The sequence below is a fragment of the Diuraphis noxia genome, unplaced genomic scaffold (assembly GCF_037042655.1).
Source record: "Diuraphis noxia isolate RWA-SAM2 unplaced genomic scaffold, SU_Dnox_SAM2 contig0005, whole genome shotgun sequence".
NCBI lineage: Eukaryota > Metazoa > Arthropoda > Insecta > Hemiptera > Aphididae > Diuraphis > Diuraphis noxia.
Window position 1 is genome coordinate 40,868,145 of NW_028301715.1, and position 16,757 is coordinate 40,884,901.

The following is a 16,757-nucleotide window of genomic DNA, read 5'->3' on the forward strand; positions in this document are numbered from 1 at the left end:
ATGAAGTCCAAGGTATTTTACGGAGTTTTGTGTTTGGATTGTTTTGTTGTTGACTGTTTTTAAGACCAAGAGTAAATGTGATGAATGTTGATTTGTTTTCATAGATTTTTATTCTCCATTTATGGAACCAATGTTGTAGAGTTACTAGATGTTCTTGGAGGTGGTTTGTGGCAGCTTGAAGACAAATGTTGGATGATAGAATAGCGGTATCGTCGGCAAAGGTAGTTAGAGTAGAGTTATTTGAGTGTGGCATGCCAGAGGTGAAAAGATTATATAACGTAGGAGCGAGAATGCTTCCCTGGGGAACCCTTGTATTTATAGGGTGAGTTGACGAAAGTTCATCTTCACAGCGAACCTGGAATGATCTGTTTAAGAGAAAGGATTTTATGGTAAGATATGCGGGAAGAAAACGAATTTTGTATAACAAGCCCTTATGCTACACCCGATCAAGGCTTCAGCTACATCTAGGAATAAGGCATTGCAGTAGTGTTTGTTTTCAAAGGTAGATGCGATATTATCAACGATCGGTGGACTTGGTGCAGGGCAGAATGGTTGTTTCTAAAACCAAATTGGGTATTGGGAATGGTTTTTTTCTCCGTTATAATTTGGTTGATTCTTCTAAGCAGAATTTTTTCAAGGATTTTTGCTAGGGAGGGAAGCAGACTAATCGGACGGTATGAGGAGGGAAGATCGGGGGGTTGACCTGACTTATGGATTAAAATTATGATTGATTTTTTCCACGTACACGGGATGTATGACAGGCGCATGATGGAGTTAAAAATATGTGATAGGTCTGGTATACCTACACAGGGGAAAGCTATTTGATCTTTTTAAATTATATTTATTCGTCTTATCGTTCACTATATGCCTATTATTCTTATATATGGTATCTACATATTAAATTTAATTCTTAAATCTCCGAGTACAATTTATTAATATTGAAAAAATACACATAATATTACCTCTCGAATTATCATTTATTTTTATTGATGGGCCTTTTATTCGTATTCCCCACAGTGAACAAATATATATATACATATATTAGAACATTGTATTTTATTTTAATACTTAATAAAAAATAATAAAAATATACAACGAAACTTCTTAATTTAGTTTTTTAGTAAAATGTATATGGTTAGTTATAGGCTGGATTACATTTCAGTATTAAGATTATGTCAGCGTAATATTTGTTTTCTCTCTCAGATTCACCCGAGAAAGATAAAACACTTTCGTCGTTTATATGATTTTTATGTAACCTTAGAGTAAAATCACATAGTTTTATGATGAAAATTATAGAAGATAATACTTTTGATTGTATGACATAACGGTTTTATACTTTCTAGTTATTTGACTTTGTATTCGATTTAAAAAAAAAAAATTGCAACTAAAGATGTTTAAATTGTTTTTAGACAATATTTAGACATAGCGAATCGATATGTCATCCCTTCAAAAATATTATTCTTTTTTTTTTATTAGAATAAGCCTCGACAGCGGTGCCATTGGCATTTGGCTGACATTGTTTACATTGATTTTATATAATTTTTTACATAGGTAGTTTTGTTTTTACATATTATTTTATACTATTTGTTTACAATAAATTTTCGATTTCAGTTTCTTTTATGAAGCTTAGTGTCTGTTTGTTGGCTAATACGTTTGGACCTAATGATTAGTATAGAAATTCTGGGATGTTGTGATTGGTTCTTGCATCTCTGTTTGTCTGCATTCGACGAGTATATGTTTGATAGTCAAGTGAACTCCGCATGTTGTGCACCTGGGTAGTTCTCTTTGCTCATTAGGTAACCATGTGTGGGTGACTGGTTAAAATATCTTCGAAATAATATCTTTGGTCAAAATATCTTAGTCAAAATATCTTTAGTCAAAATATCTTTAAACAAAAATGTTTTCGAACAAAATATCTTTTTATTTTATTTTTATTAGCTTATTACATATCATTGTATCTCCGGTTTAAATTTTATATTTTATTGTATAAATATTATATGACAATATAATATAATATAATATAACACAAAAACTGGCTTGTGATCCTCATCACTATAGGCTATATAGGTATTTAATACGTATACATATTATGCCATATTGCCATTAAGATAAAAAATGGTAAAGGCCTTATAGGTTTATTAGATACCTATAACTTAACTAGCTGGAAATTTGAGCAGGTTTATGTATAATTTTGTCATAAGAGTTTTACTCGTCAATTGGTGTACTTGGCTTTTGATTTTTTTTCTTCAATATGACTCTTACTTTTATTAAAAGTCAAAAATTAAGTAATTAATAATTATTCTTGTATTTATTTTAACTATTTTGTTTTTTTAACCAATAAATATTATCTTATCTTATTTAAAAAAAATCAGTTAAAAAGATATTTTGGCAGAGACATTTTGACCGAAGATATTATGACATGGAACCCCGTGTGTGAAGCGAGTATGTCCTATTCTTAGACTTGTTAATAATATTTCTTCTTTTCTGTTAAAATGTGCTATGTTTTTCCAACGTTCTGTAGTTTGTTTTATTTTGTTAAGTTTGGTTTCTTTTCTTATTATTCTTTATTGATTTTGTAACTGATAATTTTACCTTAAGATTATTCAAAAAGCACTTATGCACTTAAAAACCTCATAATATGCACATTTTTTTTAACATGAATGTACATTGCACAAAACTGACTGAGATTAAATACTAAAATGTTGATTATTGTCATGTCTAGAAACGTTTTATAAATAAATCCTAATCGAATAAAAGACCGTGTGGTGCGCACAAAGTTGTGGTGGCGATGCCATAGGTATAGTGTACGACGTTAGATCGTTATCGCTTCTACGAAAAATGTGTGCCCGTGGACAGTCAAAAACCATATTATACGACAAAAATTAAAAATAAATAAATTTTTTCCAAAATTTTTGACTGTATTGTTTGAAATAAAAATTCACTGTGGAAAAAATGTATTTAAGGTAAATATGTCACAATAGTATAAAATAGCATATGAAAGTGTAAAATATGCCTTAAAAACCAAAAAACGCATAATATACATTTATATGCACAATAAAATTTCAAAACTAGCTTTGTGAAAGCATAAAATGTATTTGTATCGTACTCTGCTATTTTTGTGGCTGTGTAAAACAAATATGCAAATGCTTCAAGTCCTCTGCCATATATTTATAAATAATAAATGTATTTTCAATTTATAACAAATATTGTACTAATTTTATTTTATTTTTATAGTATGCAGTTTTGTTGTGCACAAACGTTGTCATGAATTTGTTTCTTTTACTTGCCCCGGAGCCGACAAGGGACCTGATTCTGATGTAAGTAATCCAATTATTACGATTTTCATAACAAAAACTTAACATTGTTTTTTTTTTCTGAATTGATAATTTTATTTACAAACATAATGTGCAGGACGACCACTATACGTTTAGATCAGATTATTTAGACTGATAATATAATGGGCTAATATAGTAATGTCTATATTACAGAACAACATAGATTACGTTAAGTCATGTTATGTTATAATCTAAAAAATATTTCTTGCATTCAGTATTTTTATTTTATACATATTTTGTAGAACGGCGGCTAGTATAGGCAATATTGATACACATATGTTGTCGATCCAACAAAACGTATTTATTAGCATATAATTATGTACCTGTAATATAATACAATAAACAGTTGATAGTTTTGTAATTATTTCTTATTTTTAGTGTTAAACTAATTAAATGAATCTTGATTTTTTTTTTCTTAAATTTTGTGGAATCATCAGTACAAAGTGATGTCATATGATATCTTTGAACTTGAGTTAAATTAGAGTTGAATCTTTGCGGAATAATGAGTTCAAAACCGTATTAATTAGTGTGTTTTTAATTTGTAGACTTTACACAGATTTTGGATTCAACTTAACATTTAGTTTAAATTAAATAGTTATTTATAAAAACAATATAAATATCAGTTTGACCCTAACTATACTAGGTTTGCTTCAAATTTATAACACACAAGAGTACAATTTATTTTTTGAATAATTGAAATAAATTTTTTTGAACTAAGATAAAAATTCTCGTATGATTTATCAAAAAATCACAATAATATTTCTTATGTCATGTTCTGTTATATATACAAACATTTTGACCTTAAGACAACAAATAATAATAGATATGACACAAATATAAAATATATTATTTTCGCTTTAAGCCCAATGGCCCATGTTGCCGAGGGCATATATACAATAAATAAAAAAAATAACCAGGTATATGTAATTAAATTTAAATTATTTTCGTCGATTTTATTTTTTTTTTTATTATAAATAAAGGCCTTGACAACATACCGTATTTTTTTATAGTGATTTATAACTTATGATTAATATTAAGAACAGTTATACTTGAATATATTCAATATTATTGTAAAAATCATTATTCATTTTAGTGATTTTAAACTTAACTTATCTATGAATGATTGATAATATTATTTTTGGTGTATATGGATTATAGATAACATTATTTCTTATTTTTTTAAATTCATATCATTTAACTGTTACCCCTTAATGTAACTATTGATAAAAAAAAAAATTTATTAATGAAAATTTCTGACATTTTAGATTCTGAGAAGAGCAAGGAATGTATTAATTTTACAATGATGTGTTTTTTTTGTGTCTGTCATCACGTTTTGGGGAAGTAAAAATGCTTCGATTTTCGACTTCAGTATCTCGTTCAATCAGAAAGTGAATCTAGTTGGTACTTTGGGGGGTCAAGAGTAAAAAAATTCTCAATATTTTTTTAAATAATCGGGATAAACAAACTAAAAATTAAGGGAAAAACGAGAATTTTAACGCACAATCAGTTTTCGACAAAATCAATTTTGGTATTTGATGTAACTTTAAAAAAATGATCATAGATAAATTAAATTTTCACCGAATGTTTATATAAGTATATCCTATTCATCATGCAATTTTCAAAAAAATTCGATTTAAGTTGAACTATTTTAGGCATATGCAATTTTCGATTGTTATTAGTTTTTTTTAAAAATTAATATCGATAAAAATGTATTTGTTGGATAGATAAACATGAAAATTTAATATAAGGCTCCTAACAAATTGTTACAATAGCATTTGAAAAATTACAAAAATTCGCAAATTATTTTAAGCTAGAAATTCATAAAAAAATTTCTTTTTAAATCTAAGATTTGAAAATTTTTAATAATCTATAATATATCCTAAACAGATAAACCGTCTCCGCTTAGAATCGTTTTTCGTTTACAATTATATAATATCATTGGATTCAAATTGAATTCCATTCATTACAGTAACACACTTAAAACCTACTTTACTAGAGCGACATCCACGAATTTTATCGTAATGTACTGAAGATCATATAATTGTGGAATTTAAGTTATGAAATTTTTAGTTTTAATCTTATGATGCTCTCTGAAGCAATTATCTCTTTATTATATATGTGTTCCACTGTTACTCGAGATTGTAGGGTTAAAATTGGGTCATGTCTTTGGTGGCGTAAGCATGCACATTAAAAAGGTGTAAGCTCGCGAGCGACCACATAGAGGCACGCGTTGTTGTAAAACGGCGATCGATGACCGAGCTCAACAGATGGCAACATGCATGCAATGTGTCCTACCTACAATATTATAATATTGTGTACCTATATTATTGCTATTGTATGTTATTTATCAAACAAGAGTTATTCAAAATTTTAGTTTAGATCAGTTTATTATTTGTGTGTATCAAATTATTTGATTGGTCTTGTGATGAACTTCGTCGAAACGCCATTAATATTACAACTTAAGTTTAAATGCTAAATTTTGGAATTTATTTTTAACACAAAAGCTAAAATTTTTATTCTTAGATTCATATAAATGTATAACTTTAGTGATAGGACTATATCGCTTATGTAACGTTTCAACTTGTCATTCCAATAAGTTTGTGGTATTATAAAATTAATGGAAAAACCCATCTTTCAATGCATCATGAATTTACGTACTATTTTTAGCGAGATGCTAAAACAGACACCTACTCCATACACCCATACATAATTTTCTTTGTTTGTGTGAATTATGTTATACATTTTTTAAGTGAATTTTGACAAACCTTATAACATTATATAAAGCTAAAAAAATAATACATTATTTGGATTAATAATTACTCGCAATAGTTTGCTTAACAATAGTGTTAATATACTCGTATTATTTAAAACATAATCTATAGTTTTTTACTTATTTTTTTTTCAATTAAAATATAATTTAAAAAAATTTTAAATACTTTTACAATATTTTTATGTGAGGGTGGATACTTGATTTTATTACATAAATTACCTTTTCATATTTTTAAAGTGTATAAAACATTTTTAAAATTTAAAAAATATTTTTTTGTTGTACAATAAATATTAAATTAGAAAAAAATCTAATTTTTCGCCCTCAAGAATTTATGTAATAGTTTAATTTTTAATATATATCTTCAGTTTTTTTCAATAGAAATAATAATTATAGTATTATTTTAATTATATTATGCAATTTTATTTTTCTCTGTGCATAAACTTTCTTTTTTACTAATTATATAAATTTTAAGTTAAGTTATGCCATTTAAATATTGAAGTTGAATTAATTATTATTTAATGCTCTTAAAAAATAAACCATCTTTTTTAACATGTATACCCTCGGCGACATAGGCTATTGGGTTTATGCATTTTTTAAATATTGCCTAAAATACTTATATTTTTAATGTATGTTCTTTAACACTACTTACTTATTTTATTGAAATATTGTTTGTTTTTCTTTGATTGCAAAGATTATTAATGGATTAAAATAATTAAATATTAGATAATATATTATTCCATGTGAAATTATAAAATAATTTTAATACATTAATAACTTAAAATAAATGTATTTTATATTCTTATAATTATTGTAAAATTTTAAAGTGTTTCATGGTTCTTAATTTATCTTGATTAATTATTGAAAAATAACATATAATATTTTATAAATTTTGAGGAAATAATTTTTTTCTCAATAATATTTCACATTTTATGATGAATTTGATTTTACAGTATTCTAATCTTATATAAACTATTACAAATAGTGATGTACATAATATTATCTGTTGTCATTGATAAAAAAAACCCGTTGTTATGATAGGAATAGGTAACAGCGTATTAATAATAATGTTTTAAATTTACTATGAATTTTACAATACAACTTTAGTTTACCTGTTTACCTAGAAATGGAAGATCGTAAAACTTTTAGCTTCATTATTTATCAAAAGATAAATTATTTATTTACTACCTTTAATTAAAATTTAAAATTACTTTTATCTTTAGCTAGTCTTAATTCTTGGAAATTATAATTTTATAACATTATTCAGAATACTAACTGAAAATTTAAAGATAACGTTTTAGATTTTGAGAAGAGCGAGGAATGTATTAATTTTACAATGATGTGTTTTTTTTTATGTCTGTCACCACGTTTTGGGCAGTAAAAATGCTTCGATTTTTGACTTCAGTATCTCGTTCAATCAGAAAGTGAATCTAGTTGGTACTTTGGGGGGTCAAGAGTAAAAAAATTCTCAATATTTTTTTAAATAATCGGGATAAACAAACTAAAAATTAAGGAAAAACGAGAATTTTTACGCACAATCAGTTTTCGACAAAATCAATTTTGGTATTTGATGTAACTTTAAAAAAAATGATCATAGATAAATGAAATTTTCACCGAATGTTTATATAAGTATATCCTATTCACCATGCAATTTTCAAAAAATGTTCGACTTAAGTTGAACTATTCATAGGCATTTAAAATTTTCGATCATTATTAGTTTTTTTTAAATTAATATTGATAAAAATTTATTTGTTAGGCAGAAAAGCTTAAAAATTTGATACAAGGCTCTGAACATATTGTTACAATAGCAGTTGAAAAATAAAAGAAATTCATAGTCACAATTTTTTTTTATAAGCATTCAAAGTTTGAATTTTGACAAAATACGTAAAAATCACGAAAATTCACAAATTATTTCAAACTCATAATCTCAACTTCAAATTCATAAAAAATTTTCTTTTTAAATCTAAGATTTGATAATTTTTAATAATCTATAATATATCCTAGACAGATAAACCGTCTTCGCTCAAAATCTTTTTTCGTATACAATGATATAATAACATTGGATTCAAATTTAATTCCATCCATTACAGTAACCTACTGTACAGCAGAGCGACATCCACGACTTACCCGCCTTTTTTTTAAAATGAAATATCATTAAAAATGTTATTCGTCCTGTAATTTGCTACGAGTTATAATGTTTTATTGAATATTAAATATTCACCAATTAATTTATATTTGAACTTTCTTGCAATGATTTAAATTTCAACAGATCTTAGCTTTTTTAATCTATTTTTAGATATTGCATTTGGATTAGCTATTGTTTGGTTATAAATTTGGTATCTTATTAGCTTTAAAGTATTGAACTTGATTATTTTATAATGTCATGTTACATTGAGTAAACTGAACAAATTTAAAAGATAAAATATCGAAGTTTATACTAATTTATAATTATATAGGTAGGTTTTAATTTTTTAATTTAGTATAATTAAGGTATATTATAAGTTATTAATTTTAGTATCAACACAAAGTATAGGTAGGTATAACCTCCTCAAAGTGTATTGATTCCAAGCAACAGAAATTAGGGGTTTTATCATTTTTTATGGGTGCTACGGTTGGTTGACGAACACATGTATGTGAGGCGAGGATTTGTTACTAAAATCTCGGATGGTTACCCTTCCGGGGACTAGTGACGTCGACCCATGCTTGATTTTAGAACATGTTTGTGAGTGAGATCGATCACCGAGTCATAGTCGTTCTAAAAATATTATTAAATTTGTAAATAAATACGTTTTGTTGGAAAAAGATTTATCATGTAAAATACTTCGGACCATAATTTTTTAATGAGAACATAGAATTATTGTGTTTATATATGTTTTTCAAGTAAAATGTAAACAGTATTATATAGTTTTGTAAACAATATTTAACTAGTTAATATTAGTAGCTCGGTCGATTAAAAGAACTCGAACGCTTATTTCGTGAATAATTTTTTTAAATAAACATATTACGATAATAAATTCAATTGTTTAGTAATAGTATCTAAATACATGTATGTATTTATTATATACATTTATAAATAATTGCATAAGTCTTATTTATGTAATTGCATACTAATATTAAAATTTTGTAGGTTTTATGTGTGTAATTTTTCTAATAAGTCATACTTTTATGTTTGATTATCTATATAAAATATTTGATCCAATTTTACGTAAGTGCCTAGTATGAACAGTGACATATTTGGTGCGCAATTGGTCCATGCCCAATAAAATATGTCACTGTTCATACTAGACACCTACATAAAATTGGATCAAATATTGGGCATAGACCAATTGCGCCTAAAACAAAATTTGTATTTTAGGGTCAATATACCAATTGCGCTGCATACATTTCAGGGTCATTGTACCAATTGCGCCACTTATACTTTACGGTTAGTATACCAATTGCGCCCTTTATATTTTACGGTCAATATACCAATTCCGCTTGTATTCAAAGTTGCCTGACATTTATTGACCAATGATTACTGGCTAAAGTGACTGGTTATAAAATATTTTATAACAGTATCGGGAATTTTATGAAACGTTATTATTATTACGCGCACATTTTGATTACGCAAGTATGCATTTGAGTGATAGATGAAAACAAGTTTTCATTATGTTATTATTATCCTCGTGGTAACCAAATTAATTATTTTATTGTAATTGCCATGTTATACTTATGATTATATTCTCCTTTCCTCGTGGTGAACAAATATATTATTCTGTAAACTATTCAAATTATATTATTCTAAATTTTAATGCCATGCTCAAATTAATATTTAAAAAATTATTATTATTAAGACATGCAAAATAAAAACATCATGATTACCTTAAACTCAAAATCTTATTACTTTATGATTTAATCACCTATTCTCTTGTTATAATTAATATTATTTTATTTTAGTTTTCATTAATTAAACTGTATAATGGCTATACGTTCCACTGACTTGGGCTTAGGGTCAACACGCAGCTTATAGGTCATGATTTAAGTGCTCCTTGATTCGTGGGTGGTAAATAGTGCAAAGTAGTAAAATACTAGAAATCTCACAATGTATTATAAATTAATACTCGCAACAAAATCGGTTAGTAACTAACTAATAAGTTTTCCTTAGGTAATGTAAAATGTATAGAGTGCATTGACCTTTAAATTTTTAGAGCGCGATTGGTATATCGACCCTGAAATGTTTTGAGCGCAATTGGTACATGAAAAGGTTATTTTAAGCGCAATTGGTAAACTCTCATTTTATTATGATTCGATTGATTCATTTAATTTATTATTGTATATTTTATTAAATTCGTTTGAATTATGGTTTAGGTATTACACCTAATGTATATGATATATACATCTATAAATTCATTTTCAATATAAAATTAAAACACTATTTTTTAATTTTTTAATCATAGGTATGTATACCTAATATTTAAATAATTCATGGATCATTATTAAATATTTTCATATTATTTTTAAATATTGCATAAAACAATTAGGTATTTCAAATAACATTTATAATATTTAAAAACCGACGTATTGCTATTATCTATTAATACAGTAATAAATAGGAATTCCATATGCACATTACTCGTATATTATCGTTTTATTATGTATATTATCATTTTATTAAAAATATATGCGTTTAGCAAGTAACATTTTTATAATTTTTTAATTAGCTGTATAGAAGAAACTTGTAGGGTAAATAAAACATCAATGATATTAAATATATATTAAAAGGTATGGTAAAAATATTCCTTTTCTATTAATATTATGTTTATGTTTGTTTGGTTAGGAGGGTTTTAAGTTTTTAAATCGTTTTGGTGTATTTTATTTCTTCTTCGATTTATTTGTTTTTATTTTGTAACACAATATTTTCTCTGGCTAGTCTTCCAGGACCAAACACAGGTTCAAAGTGCATACCTACGCTAGCCCGGCATTTTGCGACCATTGTGGCTCATTATTGTACGGTATCATACATCAGGGAATGAAATGCGAAGGTCAGCAAATTCGAAACATACATTTTTTTTATCATTTACCTATATTAATATATATTTATATTATTTTTAATTTCTTCGTTTTCTGAAAACAATACTCATGTGTTTGTATTCTTATTATTTTGTTTGTTCTGAATTCTACCTGAATGCCTGCCTGTGTTCTCTACATTACTTTTTATAACATTATTTTAATTTTAATATTTAATTACAACGAGCATTTAAGCATAGACTTGCTATTAAAAACCACTATACATACTCTTCTTAAAGCTTGCACGAGAGTTAAAATAATAATAATCGCGATGCATTAACAAAAACGGTGGTGAGATGTATTGAGAGAGACCAGTAACTACTATTTCTGCGTAACCAACAACCAAAATTCCTAATTAACAACTAATACATTTTGTATACGCTTTACGTGTACACCTTATATATATTGTACAATAGTTTTGGGAGATGTTCACTCTGCCCGGTTTGAATCATCTTTGAGGATATAACATTGCCACGATGGTTAGCCACGGGGACTCAAGTTTCAAAGTATACCTATTTATTATATTATACTGTATCACTAATGATATAGACTGCACAAAATTACTGTTAAATACAGAAAACGGTAGAAAAAAATATTATCTTAAGTTGCGTAGGTATTTTGAGGTTTTATACAAAATAAAAACAGTTTAAATAAATTTAATTTTAAACCTTTTAATTTTATTTGTTACATTTTTCGTGATAATATGATAAGTACCGATAAATTTAATAAATGTGTGTAATATATTTACTTTATTGTTGTGTCTAATTAATGTTGCTCCCTTTTATTTGTTTTCCTCCCAGATTTTTTTTATAATACTTTGATATGGAATTACTGCATTCTATATTTTGAATTAAAAACTGTCTCTATTCTGTAATTACAAGTTCGCTTAATTTCTTAATGTTTAAAATGTGCATAAATTAGATTGTTCTGATGACATATCGAATTGAAATATAATATCATATTAGGGGAATCGAAGAAAAATCATCACATTAATTGATACGATAGGAAGTTATATTGTATAGTGTTGTATCACGATACATCTATGAAATATATTTTATTTTAAATGTTGTTCAACTTTTTGTTGGTAGTTACCTTAATCACATAATTTATTATTCACCAATGTTTTTCAATATTGTTTAGAACATAGAACAGAAGATGGATAAAAATAAATTTTGTTTTTCGAGTTATAACACTTAGGTAAACAAGGTATCTACACTAGGTCGACTCCGTCTAGGATCTAGTCGGTGCGATAGCTTCAAAACAGTGGTTCTCAACATTGTATGGAATTTAGTATGGCTTTTATAGTATTAAATAGTATTGTCACGTTGTAGACGTAAGCAACGTATGGTGGAGGTATGTTGTGACAGGTATGTTGTGGCAGCGAGGCGTTGGTAGGTCACCCAGTGTTAGCACGGGGATAATACCATTTTGGGAACATATATACTGAATAACACTGCTTGGTCAGTGCCAAGATATCCGATGACGATTGTTGTAGATTATCTATATTAAATAAGGTTTAGGGAACCGAATTAGATTTAACGATGTATATTATAACAAACTCTATCAATATTTGTGGTTTTTAAAAAATATAGTTTATTAAATACGTATCATGCGTGGGCTATACACCCACACTCGATACACGATTAAAACCATTCAATGTAAAGAAAATTTAAACTTGAACAATTTATAACATTAGCTTATTATTATAGTCTATGACCTCATTTAAATATTTTCCTTTCAAAATATATTTTTACGATTTTTCACTATTCTTTTATTAGAGGAAGTGTATTATATATATATATATATATATATATATTTGACAAAAATAAATAAAAACCTAAAATTTTTTTTATTATTAAAACATAATTTAAATATACAGACTTGTACACTTTAGGTTGTGTATGCTTGGATCCTACCTATATACCTACCAATAAAAATGTTTTATTATAAGTTCTCTTATAAATGGGTCATATTATCTTAAAAATTAAGTTCAAGTATTTGATTTATTTTTTACAATTATAATTAATTTATTGTTTATCATAAATCATGATTTGTAATATATGTTTTTTTTAAATGTATTTTTCAACTATATTACTAAATCCTTCAATTAGTGTGTCTTACAATAGTTATATGACATTGAATTCATGTTTTAATGATTATTTTAAAATAACATAATAATATAATATGTTCTTAAATTTAAATTTATTTCACTGTAAAATACAATTAAACTTTTACGGGGCACATAATTATCATTGATTACATTTTTTTGATAGCTGTAACCTGCAAGTTTCCCTAGCTTCTTACATAACACTTCCTAAATTTCAAATATCCTATACATTTAATAATTTTTTTTGTTTCGGTTTCCCTGGGAGTAAACTAATATATAGTCTAGGACGGCCACCTAAAATTTTCATAGGTGTATTTAGGTTTCTGTCATATCAAGGAGAATGGCCATCTCCTTCTCTATAGCTAAGTCTTAGTAATTCTTAGCTTCACTGTATTAGTTCATTCAGTTGTCCTATCTCCCCTGAGATTATATATTATGTATTTACTGGATATTTTGAGACACTTTTTTAAATTATAAACTAACACTCATAAAATCATAAAACAGATTTTATAGGTAAACAGGTAGTCATAATAGCATTTCAATTTTAAACTTTATTTCCTTATATTTATCAATGATGTGTTTATTCGAAACCAAAGTGGTATTTTTTTTTCTTGTTAATATATTATTATACATTCAATTTTAATGTAAAACACTATGATTGATTATTTAACTATACTAACTGTATCAAAAATTAATACATTTTACATTAACATTTTTACCCTACCTTTAATTATTGTTCCTTTTTAAGGATAAATAATTTTTGTTTTAAAATTTAAATTATCATTAATATTTTAAAGTGTTTAGATTATTTGATGCTTAATGAAAAAATCTTAGTACACTTCCTCTTGGCAGATTTAAATTATTTTTGTAGATTATTAATATTACAGTAGTTTAACTAGTTTATATAGTTATTGTATTTTGTTTGATTTATAATTGTATTATGATTATTATTATTCTATTTTTATTTTATTTTTGTATGTGGTCATCCTGACGTATGGCACGATATTCTGTTTTTGCTATTATTTGTATGAACCATTTGGTTAATGATTAATTTCCAAACATAAATTTATTATAAAGAAAAAAACAAAAAAACTAAATGAAAATAATAATTAACTAAACACAATACTTCCTTAAACTATCCAATTATGTTATCCTGGTGAACGGATATATCTAGGCCGAAACGGCGAAACATCAATGGGATCTTCATACGTATATCACACCTTCTTTTTGCGACCATTGTGGATCTATGTTGCACGGCATTACCCATCAGGGTCTCAAGTGTACAGGTTAGAAAATCTAAACCAATAACACACATAATTTATAATCAACTTTAAACAAAATTAGATTTATCTGATAAATTTAATTTTTGTTCAAAAGGTATAGTTATAATTTGTTTTTGTTTTCATTTTTGTTTTGCTTTATTTTAGTGTTAAAAGAAACGTGCCACATAATAATTTAGTATCAACACGAATAGAAACTATCAACTTTTGTACTTTAATAATTCTAAATTCTCTACATGTATTCAAATCTTCAACTATTTGTTAATTTTAGAATTATAAATTGAAAAAATATTATAATAATAATAATAATATTATTATTATATTTTCATGAAAATATTACTAGCCATATTGATAAGACTTCAATTTATCATCGCTGATATTTAGATTTAGGTGTCTACTGTTAGTTTCATTAACTTTTTACTACCTTTAAAATTTTATTTATATGATTCAGTATTAATTCATACTATTGCATGGCAGTTTTATAACATTTTATGCATGACGTTTTCACAATATATCATATCTACTATTTTTTTGAGCTTTAACTGTATTTTAACACAATTTAATCAAAGTAAAATATTTTAAAATTATAAATATTTAATTTTAATTGAAACTTGTATATTATACTTAAACAAATTAGCATGTGATATGAATGTACATAAGCGGTGCCAGGAGAGTGTTCCGAATTTATGCGGTTGCGATCATACTGAACGACGAGGACGAATAGAAGTGAAAGCCACGTGCCACGGAACGAAACTTATCATCGAAAGTAAGTAACAGTTTTGCTCAATTTAAACTTAGTTTATATCACCATAAGATTTTTTGAATTTTATTAGAAAATAAATACGCATTAAGATGATATATATATATTAGTTAGAAGCTCTATTGTAATAATGATAAATTAATTGTACGTACTGAAATTGTACGGGCGAATTATTTATAAACTAAAAGGTCAACATGTTTCAAACTTTTTTTAAAATAATTTGAAGTTATTGATTTTAAAATTTTATTGAGACTGTCTAGGAGCTAGGTCATATTATATTTTATATTGTTGTCAAACAAATCACGATAAATGATAATTAATAAATTATCCATACAAAGTTTTAGCTGATATAATTTCTACGGATGCAAATTATATTTTATTTATTAGCTATTTCAATATTTGTTGATTAATATATTTTATTACGTAATAATTCTTTTACTAATTTATTTAAAAATACTGTTGGCTTCCTCTATGTAAACTATGAGGATGAAGTTTAAGTGACTATTTTTTTTTACTTCGTCAATGGTTTAAAGATATTATTAGTTTAATTGATTTATTCAATCTTTTTATTTGATATCGAAGTTTGATTATTCTGGTTCTACTGAATTTGAATCACGTACTGTTCAGGTATTTTTCAAATACCTGATGTTGTGGTATCACATGATAATTATAGTGACTGGATTGCGGAATATGAAAAACACTCGATAACGTTATTTAAGACGACTCTAAGCTAGTAGTATAGATCCGTTTGGAGTTACCAGTAATTGTGTGGGAAGAAAGTAGATTAATTAGCGAGTTTTGATAATGGGTTAACATTGATTAATATAAATTGTAGTAAGATTTGGTTGGTTGTGATAATGTTGGTATTTTAAAGTAATAGTGAAGATTATTATTTTGATGAACCAAAGACATCAACAGTTTGACAACTGTCAAATCCATGCCTGAATATCATTGGAGTACCTATATGTCCAGAGTCCATGCTGGAGCTGATCTAGAAATAGCTTTGTAAATTTAGAATTGATAGCAGGTTCAGTTCAATTTGTAATTTTTAATCTATTTCATTGATATAAATAAGTATCTGGTAAAATTTTCTTATTATTTAATGAAATACTTTAAAGTATCTAAACCTTTAATTTGCTGTTAATTTATTATAGTATACCGTATACGCCGAGTACTTATCTAAACATATTATATTCTTGTATATGTTTAGATCAATTCATAATGGTTTATATTGGTGTAAAGACAAAATAGTATTTAATTTAAATAATTATATTTTACCAATGTATATAAATCAGCCATATGCATTGTTTAAGTTTATTTTCCTCAAATTCTTTTTAGAATTTTAGTATCTATAAAATACAATGTTTATTAGAAACAACTAGTAGATTAAAGATTTTATTTTTTTCTGAAAACGGTTTTAAAATAAAATGTTTACGTTATTTCAGAAGACTAAAATTAAATT

General features: G+C 26.0%; 1 protein-coding gene across 4 annotated transcripts in view; it reads left to right on the forward strand.

Annotated features, from left to right (window-relative positions):
• Nucleotides 1-16,757, forward strand: part of Pkc53E (Protein C kinase 53E) — an 81,629-nt gene that overhangs the window by 31,253 nt on the left and 33,619 nt on the right. For 2 of the 4 annotated variants that reach the window (XM_015524010.2, XM_015524011.2), the window contains exons 3-5: nt 3,235-3,317; nt 11,012-11,123; nt 15,173-15,301. In XM_015524010.2, coding sequence (XP_015379496.1) covers nt 3,235-3,317; nt 11,012-11,123; nt 15,173-15,301 — 324 coding nt within the window. Of the gene's footprint in view, nt 1-3,234; nt 3,318-11,011; nt 11,124-14,429; nt 14,542-15,172; nt 15,302-16,757 lie in introns of all 4 variants that reach the window. The other 2 variants (XM_089229935.1, XM_089229936.1) reach the window with 1 other exon arrangement.